The sequence below is a fragment of the Spinacia oleracea genome, chromosome 5 (genome assembly GCF_020520425.1).
Source record: "Spinacia oleracea cultivar Varoflay chromosome 5, BTI_SOV_V1, whole genome shotgun sequence".
NCBI classification, from domain to species: domain Eukaryota; kingdom Viridiplantae; phylum Streptophyta; class Magnoliopsida; order Caryophyllales; family Amaranthaceae; genus Spinacia; species Spinacia oleracea.
In genome coordinates this window covers 79,941,913-79,957,038 of record NC_079491.1, presented here as the reverse complement: position 1 = coordinate 79,957,038, position 15,126 = coordinate 79,941,913, and the positions used below count along the sequence as shown (strand labels likewise).

The 15,126-nt window shown below is 30.0% G+C and overlaps 1 protein-coding gene across 1 annotated transcript; it reads right to left on the bottom strand.

The window, feature by feature from the left end:
- Window positions 1-8,089: 8,089 nt before the first annotated feature.
- LOC130461635 (protein FAR1-RELATED SEQUENCE 5-like) lies at window positions 8,090-10,925 on the bottom strand. Its single transcript, XM_056829788.1, has 5 exons — window positions 10,905-10,925; window positions 10,217-10,500; window positions 9,504-9,898; window positions 8,620-8,855; window positions 8,090-8,528 (listed from the first exon to the last, which is right to left on the bottom strand). The coding sequence occupies exons 1-5, from the start codon at window positions 10,923-10,925 to the stop codon at window positions 8,223-8,225; spliced, it is 1,242 nt and encodes a 413-aa protein (XP_056685766.1). The 3' UTR covers window positions 8,090-8,222.
- Window positions 10,926-15,126: the final 4,201 nt, after the last annotated feature.

The window sequence follows — 15,126 nt, the reverse complement described above, 5'->3', positions numbered from 1 at the left end:
ATTAGTTAAGTCAATAATTGGTTAACTTTTGACTGCAATTAGTTAACTTTTTCCATTAATTAGTTAACCTATTTTATCAATTAGTTAACCTATTGCATGAATAGTGAAGTTTTTTGCAGTTAGTTAACCTATTTCATTAAATAGTTAACATTTTTCTACAATTAGTTAAATTCTTAAGCAATTAGTTAAATATTTTCATTAATTAAATTCTTTTGTTTTGTGTAGGGGGTTACAAACTAAATTGTAGACCAGAGGCGTTGATTAATCTTCTTAATTCTATAAAGAAGAATGAAAACAAAGTGAAAGCCATTAAAGAGATAGGTTTTGGTGGTTTGTTGAGTGTTCGACTTCATGAAGTCAACACACGCCTTGTTCCATGGCTGCTTCAACATTTTAATTGTGTTGGTCATATGCTCCAGTTTGGAGAAACACAAAATGTTCAGTTATATGATTATGATGTCTATGACGTCTTTGGCTTGCCATGGAACAAGGATTTTGATGTTCAAGAGACGCCAAGAAAGCGGGTTGAAGGAGATGCCAACCATGAAATGATTCAAAGATGGAATGAGAAGTTCCACAAGAAACCAACTGTTCAGGCACCCACCTTGACGGAGTTGGAATCTTTTTTGAAAACAGATGAATGTGGAGATGATTTTAAACGTGCCTTTGTGGTATATGTTTTAGGTAAAAATTTCTAAATCAATCATGCTCAAGTTATTTACCTTTAACAGCAAGTATATAGTTCACTATTTACATTAATTAGTTTACCTTTTTTTATTAATTATTCTTCTTTTTTCATTAATTAGTTAATTTTAATAATTAGTTTAGCTTTTTTATCCATTAGTTACTGTTTTCATCAATCATTTAACCTATTTTACATTTAGTTAACTTTCTTCATCATTTAGTTAACTTTTTACATTAATTAATGAACTATTTTTATGAATTAGTTAACATATTATCTTATTGATTTCTGTAATTATCTTATTGTTTTTATAGGTGTATTTTTGGCTCCTACGTCTAACCGGTTGTTAGACATCAAGGTTTTGAAGGCTGTTGAGGATGTTTCACAGATTGTGAAACAAAATTGGTGTAAATACGTGTTAAACCAGCTTGGGTTTGCTGTTGAGAGGTGGAGAGCGAGTGTAAAAAATGACAAGGTTGGTGGCTGTGTTCTATTTTTGGAGATAATTTATCTCCAAAGATCGTTATTTCGGGGTGTAGTCCCCCCTAAGGAAATCCCACTTGTTCAACATTGGAATGATGAACAAGTGACTGAACGTCTGGTTTCCGAAGAGAAGATGGGTTTTGGGGTAGCTTTGGTTGATATAACCAGCTATCCCGTGTCTAAGACTTTTGCTGATTGGTTAGGGGGTCTTAACCCTATCAAACTCGAGGTTCCTGAAGCTTCTGCTGCTCCTGAAGCTTCTGCTGCTCCTTCTGCTTCTCCTGCTCCTTCTGCTTCTGCTGCTCGTGCTGCTTCTGGTGCTCCTGCTGCTTCTGCTAAAGCTTCGGAAGGTGCACCGGGTAATTCCCAAGCTGATCGAAGCAGGATTATTGAGTTTCAAATTCCGGAAAGTGCTCAAACAGATGCTGAAATTCAAGCTACCTACGATGATGTAAGTCATGATAATGTTCATATTTATTTTTGTTCATATTTAATGAATCTTTTTAATAGTTAACCTATTTTGTCAATTAGTTAACTTTTGTTATGAATTAGTAAACCTTTTTATTCAATTAGTTAACTTGTACCATCAATTAGTTAACCTTTTTTATGAATTAGTAAACATTTTTATTCAATTAGTTAACCTATTACAATAGTTAACCTTTTTCTTAAATTAGTTAACCTTTTACAGCAATTAGTCAACTTTTTCCATTAATTAGTTAACCAAGTGTTACTTGTTTTATGAATTAGTTAACCTATTTCAGCAATTAGTTATCTTATTTCATCAATTAGTTAACTTATTTTTTAATGAATTTTTCCAATCTTTCATCATTCCATCAATTAGTTAAGTTATTTCATCAAATAGTTAACCCTTTCCTTTAATTAGTTAACGTTATACAACAATTAGTTAATGTATTTCATCAATTAGTTATCTTTTTTTTGTGTGAAGGAGTTCCTATTTTGCATTTAGTTAACTTTTTTATGAATTAGTAAACCTTTTTATTCAATTAGTTAACCTGTACCATCAATTAGTTAACCTTTTTATGAATTAGTAAACCTTTTTATTCAATTAGTTAACTTGTACCATCCATTAGTTAATCTTTTTTATGAATTAGTAAACCTTTTTATTCAATTAGTTAACCTATCTCACAATAGTTAACCTTTTGCTTAAATTAGTTAAGTTTTTACAGCAATTAGTCAACTTTTTCCATTAAGTAGTTAACCAAGTGTTACTTCTTTTATGAATTAGTTAACCTATTTCAGCAATTAGTTATCTTATTTCATCAATTAGTTAACTATTTTTCTCTATAAGTGAACTTATTTTTTAATGAATTTTTCCAATGGTTTCATCATTCCATCAATTAGTTAAGTTATTTCATCGAATAGTTAACTTTTTCCTTTAATTAGTTAACTTTATACAGCAATTAGTTAATGTATTCCATCAAATAGTTATCTTTTTCCATGAATTATATAATTGTTTAGATAATTCAATTAGTTAATTATTTTGCTGTTGTTTTCTTTTCTTAATGTTTTTCTTTTTTTTTTGTGTGAAGGAGTTGCAATTGGCAATGAGAATATATTGTCGTGATTTATATGTTGTGTCCAGTTTCCATATGGACCGTATAAATTTGTTAAAGAGTCGGCGACAAGAATTATCAGACAGTCCAGGATACAGTGATCCTGTGTTTTTGGAGATAATTGACTCAATTGTTGCCTATGCTGAACACTTGAGAAATGAAAATAATGCTGTTGATGATAATGCTCCTTCTCAAGCTGTTGATGGTGCTGCTGACAAGGGGCCAATTCAGGAGAATGTTGGTGTTGCTGACAAGGGTTCTGGTGATAATGGACCTGGTGATAAAGGGTCAATTGAGAAAAATGTTGAAGGTTCTGGAAATGTTGCTCCCCAAGATGCTGAACCTGAACGAGAAGCTAGGAGTTTCTATAGCAGTCTTCCCATTGGTTCCGCTACAGAAGAAGTCTTCTGCTTATCTGAGTTAATGGAGAGATTTCCGAAGACCCTCGGTCGTCTGAGGAGACTGGAAAAAGAAGTAATTGACTTCTGTTTCTTGGATGATGAGGCACTTGATCAACGGTAATTTAACAATTAGTTAACTATATATGTCATTTAGTTGAGATTTTTACATAATTTAATATTTTCCTTATTTATTTGTTTTAATTTTTGTGTAACATGGCTGATGTTTTTATTTTTGGGATGCTCCACAAAATAAATAGGGAGGAAATGCAATGTTTGATTCCTGAGGAATATATCTTATCCAACATTGTTGAGATTTGGTCTATTCTCTTGAACAAAAATCAGTTCATGTTGAATAAAGAACAAAACAATTTCTATTTTGGTGTTGAGTACACGGTTAGTTTCTATTTTATGTAATTTTTTTTATTAATGTCCTTTACTTTTTTATGTTGTATCGTTTAAATAATGAGTTACTTATTTTTTTACATCAATTAGTTAACATTTTCCATTAAGTAGTTAACTTTTTAACTTTTTAAATCATTTAGTTAACTTGTTCTGACAATTAGTTAACCTTTTCAAACAATTAGTTAAGTTTTTCCATCAATTACCTACACTGTAAAGTAACTAGTTTTGTATTCATTTCAATTAGTTTGTGGTATTATTAGTTAATTTTTGCTATCAATTAGTTAACTTTTTCTATCAATTAGTGAACTTTTTCTATCAATTAGTGAACTTTTTCTATCAATTAGTTAACTTTTTCTATCAATTAGTGAACTTTTTCTATCAATTAGTTTCCCATGAATTAGTTATTCTATTAAGGTACCTAGGTTTGTATTCATTTCAGGTAGTTTGTTGTACATTTAGTAAACTTTTTCTATCAATTAGTTAACCTTTTCTATCAATTAGTGAACTTTTTTTATCAATTAGTGAACTTTTTCAATCAATTAGTTAGCCTTTTCCATGAATTAGTTATACTATTAAGGTACCTAGTTTCGTATTTACTTCAGTTAGTTTGTTGTACAATTAGTTAACTTTTTCTATCAATTAGTTAACTTTTGCTATCAATTAGTTAACTTTTGCAATCAAATAGTTAACTATTTCTATCAACTAGTTAACTTTTTCCATGAATTAGTTATCCTTTTCCATCAATTAGTTACACATGAAAGTACCTAGTTTTGTATTCAGTTCAGTTAATTTGTTTATACTGTTTTCTAATTAAATTTGGTTTTTTGCTTATGCCAGAGGATGCTTGAAGGTGCTCTTAAGACGAAGTCAGCTGAATCTCTAAATCAAATTATTGATGAACTTATCAATAGTTTGAAATATTGGGTGCAAATCAATGACCACAGATTCAATCTGAAAAATGTGGGAATGGTAAGTTGGTATTTTGGTAGTTATGCCTTTATATGTAATAGTTAATTTGTGATATTAAATAGTTAAGTTTTTATATATTTTAGTTTGATTTTTCTTACTTTTTTCCCTTGATTCATTTGCAGTTTTTCTTTCCCATTATTTACCAAGAACACCTCTCTCTGTTGATTGTCAACATAAATCAGAGAAGTCTTGTCTATGTTGACAACATAATTTGGAATAAGAAGATTCATGATGATTATATGGCAATGGTGTCATTGCTTATTGAAGCATTTGCACAGTTTCTGCTAGAGATTGGCCATGCGGCTGCTGCTGATTGCTTAAATTTTGAAATGTCAATTCTGGACTTTGCTAGGAGATCAGATAACCCTGATTATGTAGATTGCGGAATTTTTTTGATGACAGCAATGCAGTACTTTAATGGCAAAATTATTCCCATGGACCTTTCCTATGTAAGTCTACTTTAGTTAAGATTTTCAAGCAATTAGTTTATATTTTCTAGTTTCAATAGTTTCAAATTAAGTATTTCATGAATTAGGTAACCTTTTTCTTCAATTAGTTAACTTATTACTTCAAATAGTTAACCTTTTTTCAGTTAGTTTACTTTTTACATTAATTAGTTTACCTTTTGCATCCATTAAGCTTTTAACAATAATTAGTTAACTTTTTCCATCTATTAGTTAACTTGTCCCATCAATTAGTTATCTTTTTCATCAATTAGTTATTGTTTTAACTTTTTAACAACTTTTTCTATCAAGTAGTTAATCAATTTAGGTAACTTTTTACTGCAATTACTTAACTTTTTACAGCAATTAGTTAACTTTTTACAACAATTAGTTAACTTTTTACTGCAATTAGTTAACTTTTTATAGCAATTAGTTAACTTTTAACAGCAATTAGTTAACTTTTTACTGCAATAAGTTAACTTTTTACAGCCATTAGTTAACTTTTTATAACAATTAGTTAACTTTTTACAGCAATTAGTAAACTTTTTACAGCAATTAGTTAACTTTTTAGAACAATTAGTTAACTTTTTACTGCAATTAGTTAACTTTTAATAGCAATTAGTTAACTTTTAACAGCAATTAGTTAACTTTTAAATTTATTAGTGAACTTTTTACAGCAACTAGTTAACTTTTTTAATCTATTAATAAATCTATTTTTTGTTTCATACAATCAGTATTTAGTACACATACATTATCTTATATATTATGTTTTTATTTCAGCGCGGTACAAGGACAATGTTACGGGCTAAGATTTGTTCAACCTTAGTCCTTTCTGATATGAATGAAATTCGGGCTGTTGTGCTGGAGGAAATGGAATCATTCAACATGATTAAAGTTGGTATTTCCCATGCTGTTCGTGATCGCCGAAAGAAAAAGAAAGAAGAAGAAGAAAGACAGAAAAAAGAAGCAGAAGCAAAGAAGAAGCTAGAAGAAGAAGAGGCTGCAAAGTTGAAACAGCAGGCTGATTTAAAAAAGGCTGAAACTACAAGGAAAAGGTTAGAAACAATTGCAAAAAGAAAAGCAGCAGCCCAAGAGAAGCCAGAAGGAAATGACAATGCTCCTTTGAGAACATACAAGTCATCAAGGTGAATTGCCAAGAACAACGAACCAGTGGTAGCAGCTGAAGCAGTGCCAACAGTAGAAGCAGTGCCATTCTCTGATATGGATCAAAACAAAGCTTCTGTTGCACCGAAACAAAAGAGAGCAAAAGTTGTTCATCATAAGCCACCTTCCAGTTAATCAGTAAACTTATCTATCAGGTTGTTTTTAGTTGTTATTTAGTAAACAATTTATATGTGAATATTTTTATTAACTGTTTTGTTTGGTTGATATATTTTGAGAATAGGTGCTTTAAAACAGAAATTTAATCTTTGAATATTTTGGGCATGTAGCTCTTTTGGTATATATATATTCAGTAGGAGCTTATTTTGAATTATTTACTTGATATATTTCATAAGTATTAAATTCAATTAGTTAAATATCAAATTCAATTAGTTAACTAATTGATGCAAAAAATTAACTAATTGATGGAAAAGGTTAACTTATAGATTGTAAAGGTTAACTAATTGATGCAAAAAGTTGACTACTTTTAGGTTAACAATATTAGTTCAACTTTTGAAAATAAAATCAATTTGTTAACTTATTAAGGGAACAAGTTAACTAATTGATGGTACAAGTTCACTAATTAATGAAAAAAGTTAACTAATTGTACAACAAACTAACTGAAGTGAATACAAAACTAGGTACCTTAATAGAATAACTAATTCATGGAAAAGGCTAACTAATTCATAGAAAAAGTTCACTAATTGATAGAAAAAGTTAACTAATCGTACAACAAACTAACTGAAGTGAATACAAAACTAGGTACCTTAATAGAATAACTAATTCATGGAAAAGGCTAACTAATTGATAGAAAAAGTTCACTAATTGATAGAAAAAGTTAACTAATTGGTAGCAAAAGTTAACTAATAATACTATAAACTAATTGAGGGAACAAGTTAACTAATTGATGGAAAAATTTAACTAATTGGTGAAAAAGTTAACTAATTGAGGGAACAAGTTAATTAATAGATGGTACAAGTTAACTTATTGATGATAAAAGTTAACTAATTTTAAGAAAAAGGTAACTAATTGATGATAAAAGTTAACTAATTTTTACAAAAAGGTAACTATTTGAGGGAAAACGTTAACTAATTGAGGAAGCTTATTTTGAATTATTTACTTGGTATATTTCATAAGTCAGTCAATCTAATTCAATATATTATTAAGCATTAAATTCAATTAGTGAAATATCAAATTCAATTAGTTAAAACTTATTAATGAAAATAGTTAACTAATTGCTGCAAAAAGTTAACTATTTGGTGGAAAAGTTGACTAATTGATGGTAAAGGTTAACTAAAGAGTGGTAAGTTCAACTAATTGATGCAAAAAGTTAACTAATTTTAGGTTAACAATATTAGTTAAACATAGTCATCCTGCATATTGTGACGTCAACAATAATTACAGTAACTTGACTTTTGAAAATGAAATCAATTAGTTAACTAATTGAGGGAACAAGTTAACTAATTGATGAAAAAAGTTAACTAATTGAGGGAACAAGTTAACTAATAGATGGAAAAAGTTAACTAATTATTGTTAAAAGCTTAATGGATGCAAAAGGTAAACTAATTAATGAAAAAAGTTAACTAATTGATGAAAAAAGTTAACTAATTGATGGAAAAAGTTAACTAATTGATGGAAAAGGTTAACTAATGCATTGTAAGGTTAACAATATTAAATAATTGAGGGAAGAGGTTAACTAATTGCTATAAAAAGTTAACTAATTGCTGTAAAAAGTTAACTAATTGTAGTAAAAAGTTAACTAATTGCAATAAAAAGTTACCTAAATTGATTAACTACTTGATAGAAAAAGTTGTTAAAAAGTTAAAACAATAACTAATTGATGAAAAAGATAACTAATTGATGGGACAAGTTAACTAATAGATAGATAAAGTTAACTAATTATTGTTAAAAGCTTAATGGATGCAAAAGGTAAACTAATTAATTGCTGAAAAAAGTTAACTAATTGATGGAAAACGTTAACTAATGTATTGTAAGGTTAACAATATTAAATAATTGAGGGAAGAAGTTAACTAATTGAGGGAACAAGTTAACTAATTGCTGGTACAAGTTAACTAATTTGATAAACACTAAATTCAATCCAATGTCACTAAAAAAGTTGTTCTTTTGGTGTAAAAGTTCCAAATTCTGTAGGTGCTGTTGAAGATGTCCTTATCTCAAAGAATCCTTTTTTTCTTTTACTTCTTCCTTTTGTCTTCACTAGTGGTGGATTTTCAACTATTATTTGTGGTGCATTTGATGATGATGATGATGTAGACGGTGCTATGTTGATTGTGGTTTGTTGTGCTTCAACATCGTCTTGTGCCTTTTGTGCTGCCTCCTTTTCTGCTGCTTTTTCTTTTTCTAGAACCTTATTTATGCTTTCGTTAGCATGAGCATAAGCCTCTTTAAGCACCTATTAGTTAAGATTTAAAGCAAACTAGTTAGACTCTTGAAGTATTTAGTATTTATTGTTATGTATTAGTTAAATAATAGTTATTAAAAACCTTTTTAGCTGCATCACTCCCTTGACATTTAATAACCAAGTTGTACAAATTTCTTGCCATCTCATAACGCCATGGAGTAATTTTTTTCTTTTCTGTTCCATTATCTTCTCTATGTTCCATTCTTTTCCATACTTCACTTTTTGCAAACTTTGTCCACCTTTTTGAAATGTATTGCTCTGGAATGTTGACAATAGAATGTATATGTAGAACTCGTATTGCATGGAAACATAGCCATCCTGCATATTGTGACATCCAAATATTAACTAATTAATGAAAAAAGTTAACTAATTGATAGTAAAAGTTCACTAATTGTTAGAAAAAGTTAACTAATTGATGAATAAAGTTAACTAATTGTACAACAAACTAACTGAAGTGAATACAAAACTAGGCACCTTAATAGTATAACTAATTCATGAAAAATGATAACTAATAGATAGAAAAAGTTCACTAATTGATAGAAAAAGTTAACTAAGTGATGAAAAAATTAATTAGTAGATGGTACAAGTAAACTAATTGATGAATAAAGTTAACTAATTGTACAACAAACTAACTGAAGTGAATACAAAACTAGGTACGTTAATAGTATAACTAATTCATGGAAAAGGCTAACTAATTGATAGTAAAAGTTCACTAATTGTTAGAAAAAGTTAACTAATTGATGAAAAAATTAATTAATAGATGGTACAAGTAAACTAATTGATGAATAAAGTTAACTAATTGTACAACAAACTAACTGAAGTGAATACAAAACTAGGTAACTTAATAGTATAACTAATTCATGGAAAAAGCTAACTAATTGATAGAAAAAGTTCACTAATTGATAGAAAAAGTTCACTAATTGATAGTGTATGTAAAAATGCAATTAGTTAAGAGCATTAACTAACCTGATTCTTCGAAGTTCCTACAAGTGCATTTAATGGAATTTGTTGTTGGATCAAATGCCACATAATGGGCAGTATGTTCAGGCCAAGATTCATGTTGCACTTTGTAACCAATGAAATTTCCATTGATGTAGTTGACATTTGAGATGCAACCCATTGAATACTTGAATTCTTTTTCAAAATCTCTAAACAATGTAAGTGTGTAAACATTTGCCGCATGTTTTATCATTTCGACCATTGGAAAATCAGATTTAGGCAAAGCATTTCCACAATCATATTCATTTTGATCTTCTTGATATCTCCAACGATCCACTGTTGCTCCAAAAATGTGAAAGAATTCTGTTAGTGAAGTTGATTTGTTCCCTTTAAATCCAATAGCATTGTTAGTGCTCTCACTCCTGTGTAACAAGATTGAATTAGTTTAACATTTTATTTAATTAGTTAAGCAGGTACAGGAATTAGTTAAGCAAACAAAGGAACTAGTTAAGAAGGTGAAACATTTAGTTTAATTAGTTAATCTTTCTGATTAATTAGTTAAGCAGGCAAAGGAATTAGTTAAGTAGATGAAACAATTAGTTAAACTTTGTGAAGTATTAAAAGCAATTAGTGAAGTATTCATAGTAATTAGTGAAGTATTTATAGCAATTAGTGAATTATTCTGAGCAATTAGAATAGCATTAATAAAATTAGTGGACTTCTTTTATTTAAGCATTTACCTTTGTGAAGACAATATTCCAGCTGAGAAAAAATCTTTGTTCAAAGATGTACACCATTTTTCTTTTATTGTATAGAGATTTGTAAACCAATCATGATCTTGAAGGTTATACTTAGTAATCATGTCAAACCAAGTGGTTTCAAATTCTTCTTCATTGTAACAACGATATAAGCACTTCTTGAATGTGTCTTTGAATGTATTGTCAGCTTTTAAGTCTCCAAATCTTGACACAGCATTCTTTTGTAAGTGCCATAAGCATAATCTATGTCTTGTATTAGGAAATACCTGCAATTTTTTTGATGAATGATGTATTAGTTAAGAATTTAAACTATATAGTTAAGTCAGAACAGAATTCTGTATTAGTTAGGAATCTGAAAATGATGCAAAAAGTTAACTAATTCATGCAAAAAGTTAACTAATTCATGCAAAAAGGTAACTAATATATTATTAAAACAAAAGTTAACTAGTTCATGCAGAAACTTATCTAATTCATTGCAAAAGTTAACTAATTGATTCAAAAAGTTAACTAATGTATGTAATAGGATAACTAATTGATGGAAAAAGTAACTGGTGAATGGATATCAATTTAGTTAAACTTTTCAACTCATTAGTTAAAGACCAGTAGCAAATAGTTAACAATTTTTAGCAATTAGTTAACTATAAAACCCAAATAGTTAATACACTCTTACTTGTTCAATAGCATTTGCCATTGCTTGATCTGGATCTGTAAAGATAGTTATAGGTGCTTTGCCTCCCATAGAGTCCAGAAATGTTTCCAATAGCCACACAAAAGTGTGTGTCTTCTCATCAGCAATAAAAGCACAACCAAACATCACATTACTCCAATGGTTGTTGACACCTACAAATGGCGCACAAACTAAATTGTATTTGTTTGTTCTGAAAGTTGTGTCAAAGACACAGACATCACCATATATGTCATAATCTTCTTGCATCATTCCATCCCTCCAAAACATGCTTATTACTTGGTTTGCCTCGTTCACCTTTACTCGAAAATAAAAGTTTGGATCTTCTTCTCCTCTTTTAATTAACATGTTCACAACTGCTTGTGTATCTTTTCCTTCTAGTCTTTTCATTTTCAATCTACTTGTGAAATTCATGTGGTCAACTAATGTGTGTCCAACGACCCTTGCGTCGCCAGCTTCATTACACATATATCTATAGGAATCTACTGGTGTTATTCCTGATAGTGTGAGTCCTTCAATTACTTTTCCCTTTTCTTCATCAATTTTTCTTTGTGATCTGGAAATGATGCAAAACGTTAACTAATTGTTGTAAAAAGTTAACTAATATATGCAAAAAGTTAACTAATATATGCAAAAAGTTAACTAATATATGCAAAAAGTTAACTATTCATTGTAAAAGGTAAATAACTAATATATTATTAAAATAAAAGTTACCTAATTCATGCAAAAACGTAACTAATTGATTGAAAAAGTAAACTAATTGATGCAAAACATTAACTAAATGTTTTAAAAAGTTAACTAATGCATGGAAAAGGTTAACTAATTTATGAAAAAAGTTAAGTAATTGATGGTTAAAGATAAGTAACTGTTTTATCTAGTTTATTATTAAAACAAAATTATTTAAACGCTTAAGTAATTAATGTCAAAGCCTAACTAAATTTCTTTAATGGTTAACTAATTACTTGTATTTTGTTTTGTACCTTTGAAAGTTTTGCAGTGACTCTCTTGTTAAGGCATGATTGTGTTCTATAACATGATGAAAGACTATAAACTTTCCATCCTTTTGTAACTTCAATCGTATAGATGCGTTGCACCCTGTTCTAGTAAGGTTTTGCTGCCTTGCGTTCTTTGACTGCTCTTTCTGTTTGCTCTCACTTGATACAGTTGCTTCTTCTTTCTTTGTGTTCTTTGTGTTCTTTGTGTTTTCCTTTCTCTTTCCTTCCTTTGAACAACAAAAGTATCTTTCCTTTATCTCTCCCGTTTTTTGATCTCTCCTTAATGTGTTTTTTCTTATTGAAAATCCAAGAAGTATTGAATGTTTGTCATAAAGTTCATGTAGTTCATCTACAGTGCCAGTATATCCAGTCAAAGGTCCTCTAATATCATCCTCTGTTAAATCGTTCCAAATATCTTTTGAACCTGTAAAATGAACAAAAGTAATAATTAACAAAAGAAACTAATTAGTTACATAATTCAGGAAATTAGTTAACCAATTGAACTAATTGAGAGAACAAGTTAACTAATTGATGATAAAAGTTAACTAATTAAGGGAACAACTTAACTAATTGATGGTACAAGTTAACTAATTAAGGGAACAACTTAACTAATTGATGGTACAAGTTAACTAATTGATGATAAAAGTTAACTAATTGATGATAAAAGTTAACTATTTGATGATAAAAGTTACTAATTGCTTCAAAAAGTTAACTATTTGGTGGAAAAGGTTAACTAGTTGCTTCAAAAAGTTAACTATTTGGTGTAAAAGGTTACCTAAATGATAGTAATGGTTAACTTAGTAAAAAATGAAATTTGAAAAGTAGCTTTAAAAAAAAATAGTTTAGTATTGATATTAATTAGTTAAGTTCCTTTATATATTATTTAGTTTATTATCCAATTAGTTAACTATTTTTACCAGTTAGTGATTCTTTCAAAGCAATTAGTTAACCAATTTGTTTAGTTTTTTAGCCGCTTAGTTAATTGCACAATCTAATTAGTTACGACAAGTAATCAATTAGTTAACTATATTCATTAAATTAATTTTAAAACCTGAAAAATAAGCTGATGTTGTTTCTCCTGTTGTTGCAGAACTTGTTTCAGATGTGTTTTCCTTTGTTCCAGAACTTGTTTCAGTAGTTACTTGCTGCAATGTTGTAAAAGCCCTTTGATTAGGGTTATCAAATCGAGAAGGAGGATGAAGATCGCTTTGATAATGGTTATCAAAACGGGCAGGAGGTTGAAATCGAGGAGGAGGATGAAGGTTGCTTTGGTTAGGGTTATCAAATCGCGCAGGAGGTTGAAAACGAGGAGGAGGATGACGGTCGCGAGGTTGAAAAATCGGTGGTGGTAGAAATCGAGGATGTTGAAGGTGGCGAGGTTGAAAATTCGGTGGTGTTAAAAATCGAGGAGAATGTTGAAGGTGGCGAGGTTGAAAACTCGGTGGTTGAAATTGTGGCGGAAACATCTGTGTTGGTTGTTGAAATTGTGGCGAAAATAATGGTGGTGGTGGTTGAAAGTCGTCGGCCATGTCTGATCTGAAATTTGTCGGCGGTGATTGTGGCGGAAATATCGGTATTGGTGGTTGAAATTGCTCATAGCCGTCGTCGCCCATGTCGGATCTGAAAGTTGTTGGCGGCGATTGCGGCGGAGCAAGCTGAATAATTTCGCGAATTAGATTAGGGTTTGAGAAAGGTTGTCGTGAAGAAGGAAGGAAGAAGGAGGAAGGAGGAAGGAAGAAGAGAGAGAAAGAAAAGCGCTGTTTATGTGGCGCGTGAAGCCCACGCGCGCGTGGGGAGTCAGCGGACTGACAGGCGCGTGGCCGTCAGGCCGCCTGACAGAAAACGCGCTGCAACCAAACAACCAAAAACTTTGGAAGAGAATTTACTTCTTATGTTAATCAAACATTCCCTAATACTCTTATGTAATATTCTCCTATCCAAAGTAGGAAACAAAAGTTCCACCTCAAATTTTGATTTGGACTCCGTTGTATTTGTTCGGTTTAATTAAAGACACGATAGGAAATTAAATTACTCCCTCCGTCTCTTTTTGTTTTTTACGTTTGCCATTTTGTATGTTTATTAACGACTAATTAATGTGCATTGAGATTTCTCTATTTTTTTTATTTAAACAAGAAAAATTACGTTTATTTATAATGTTTTCACTTTTATCAAAATTATGATATTGGGAATATGAGAAAAATTTAATGTCCTTATAGAAAGGTGTGAGAAATTAAACAACCAATGAATTTATTTGGTTAAAAAATCATTTGACACAAATTTTGATAGAATATTAAATCATTAATGTGATGACATAAAAGCAAATGCAAAGAACATTTTGAGACACCCAAAAAAGAAAACGTAAAAAACAAAAAGAGACGGAGGGAGTAGACAATAGCTTTTGTGCATTTATTTCATTTATAACATTGGGTATAGGGGCAGACATTAATTGTCATTAATTAGACATTTAGACGTAGCGATATTAGTGTTCTTTTTCTCGACAACCCGATATTAAGGGCAGACATTAAATCTTATTTCTCGTAAGATTAAAAAGCTCGAGGGATCAAGTTTTTTTCACATTGGCAGAGAACTACAGCATTTCTGAAGAGTGAAATTTAAAGGATAACATCAAATTGATTTATACAAAATAAGGCGTGTATGTTTGCAAATTACACAAATTTCATACTATTTGCACACTACAAAATATGTTAAAAGATACTCCCTACGTCCCTTAATACTCGCATTGCTTTCTTTTTCGGGCCGTCCCTTAATACTTGCACCGCTTCTATAAATGGAAATTTATACCAATATTATATTATTTCTCACACTTACTTACTAACCCCACATACACCCCTATTCCCTACAAAAAATCATTTAAAAATTCACACCACCACTCACCACTCCCCACCTCTTACACATTTCCCACTAACTATATTAAAAAATACCCCACTATCAACTAACACCCATAAAATTAATAAATCAATTCAAATGTCTTAAACTCCGTACCGGTCAAACCGGTGCGAATATTAAGGGACAGAGGGAGTAAACTCAAATAAGATAATTGGATAAAATAAGGATGATGATAGAAGTACACAAGGTGTGCAAGAGCATCTTGCACACCACTACTCATAATATGCCACCTCAATTTTAAAAGATTCTATCTCTTTTGAAAATTTCAAACTGAAATTTGAAATGTGTTTTGAAATTTTAATTTT

Bases quoted from the DNA above. Each gene is read 5' to 3' on its own strand.
- LOC130461635 (XM_056829788.1), bottom strand. From the start codon at position 10,925: ATGGCAAATGCTATTGAACAA. The intron at 10,501-10,904 runs GTAAGAGTGTAT...AAAAAATTGCAG, and splicing joins TGGCAAATGCTATTGAACAA to GTATTTCCTAATACAAGACA. The intron at 8,529-8,619 runs GTTTTTAATAAC...CTTAACTAATAG, and splicing joins GGAGTGATGCAGCTAAAAAG to GTGCTTAAAGAGGCTTATGC.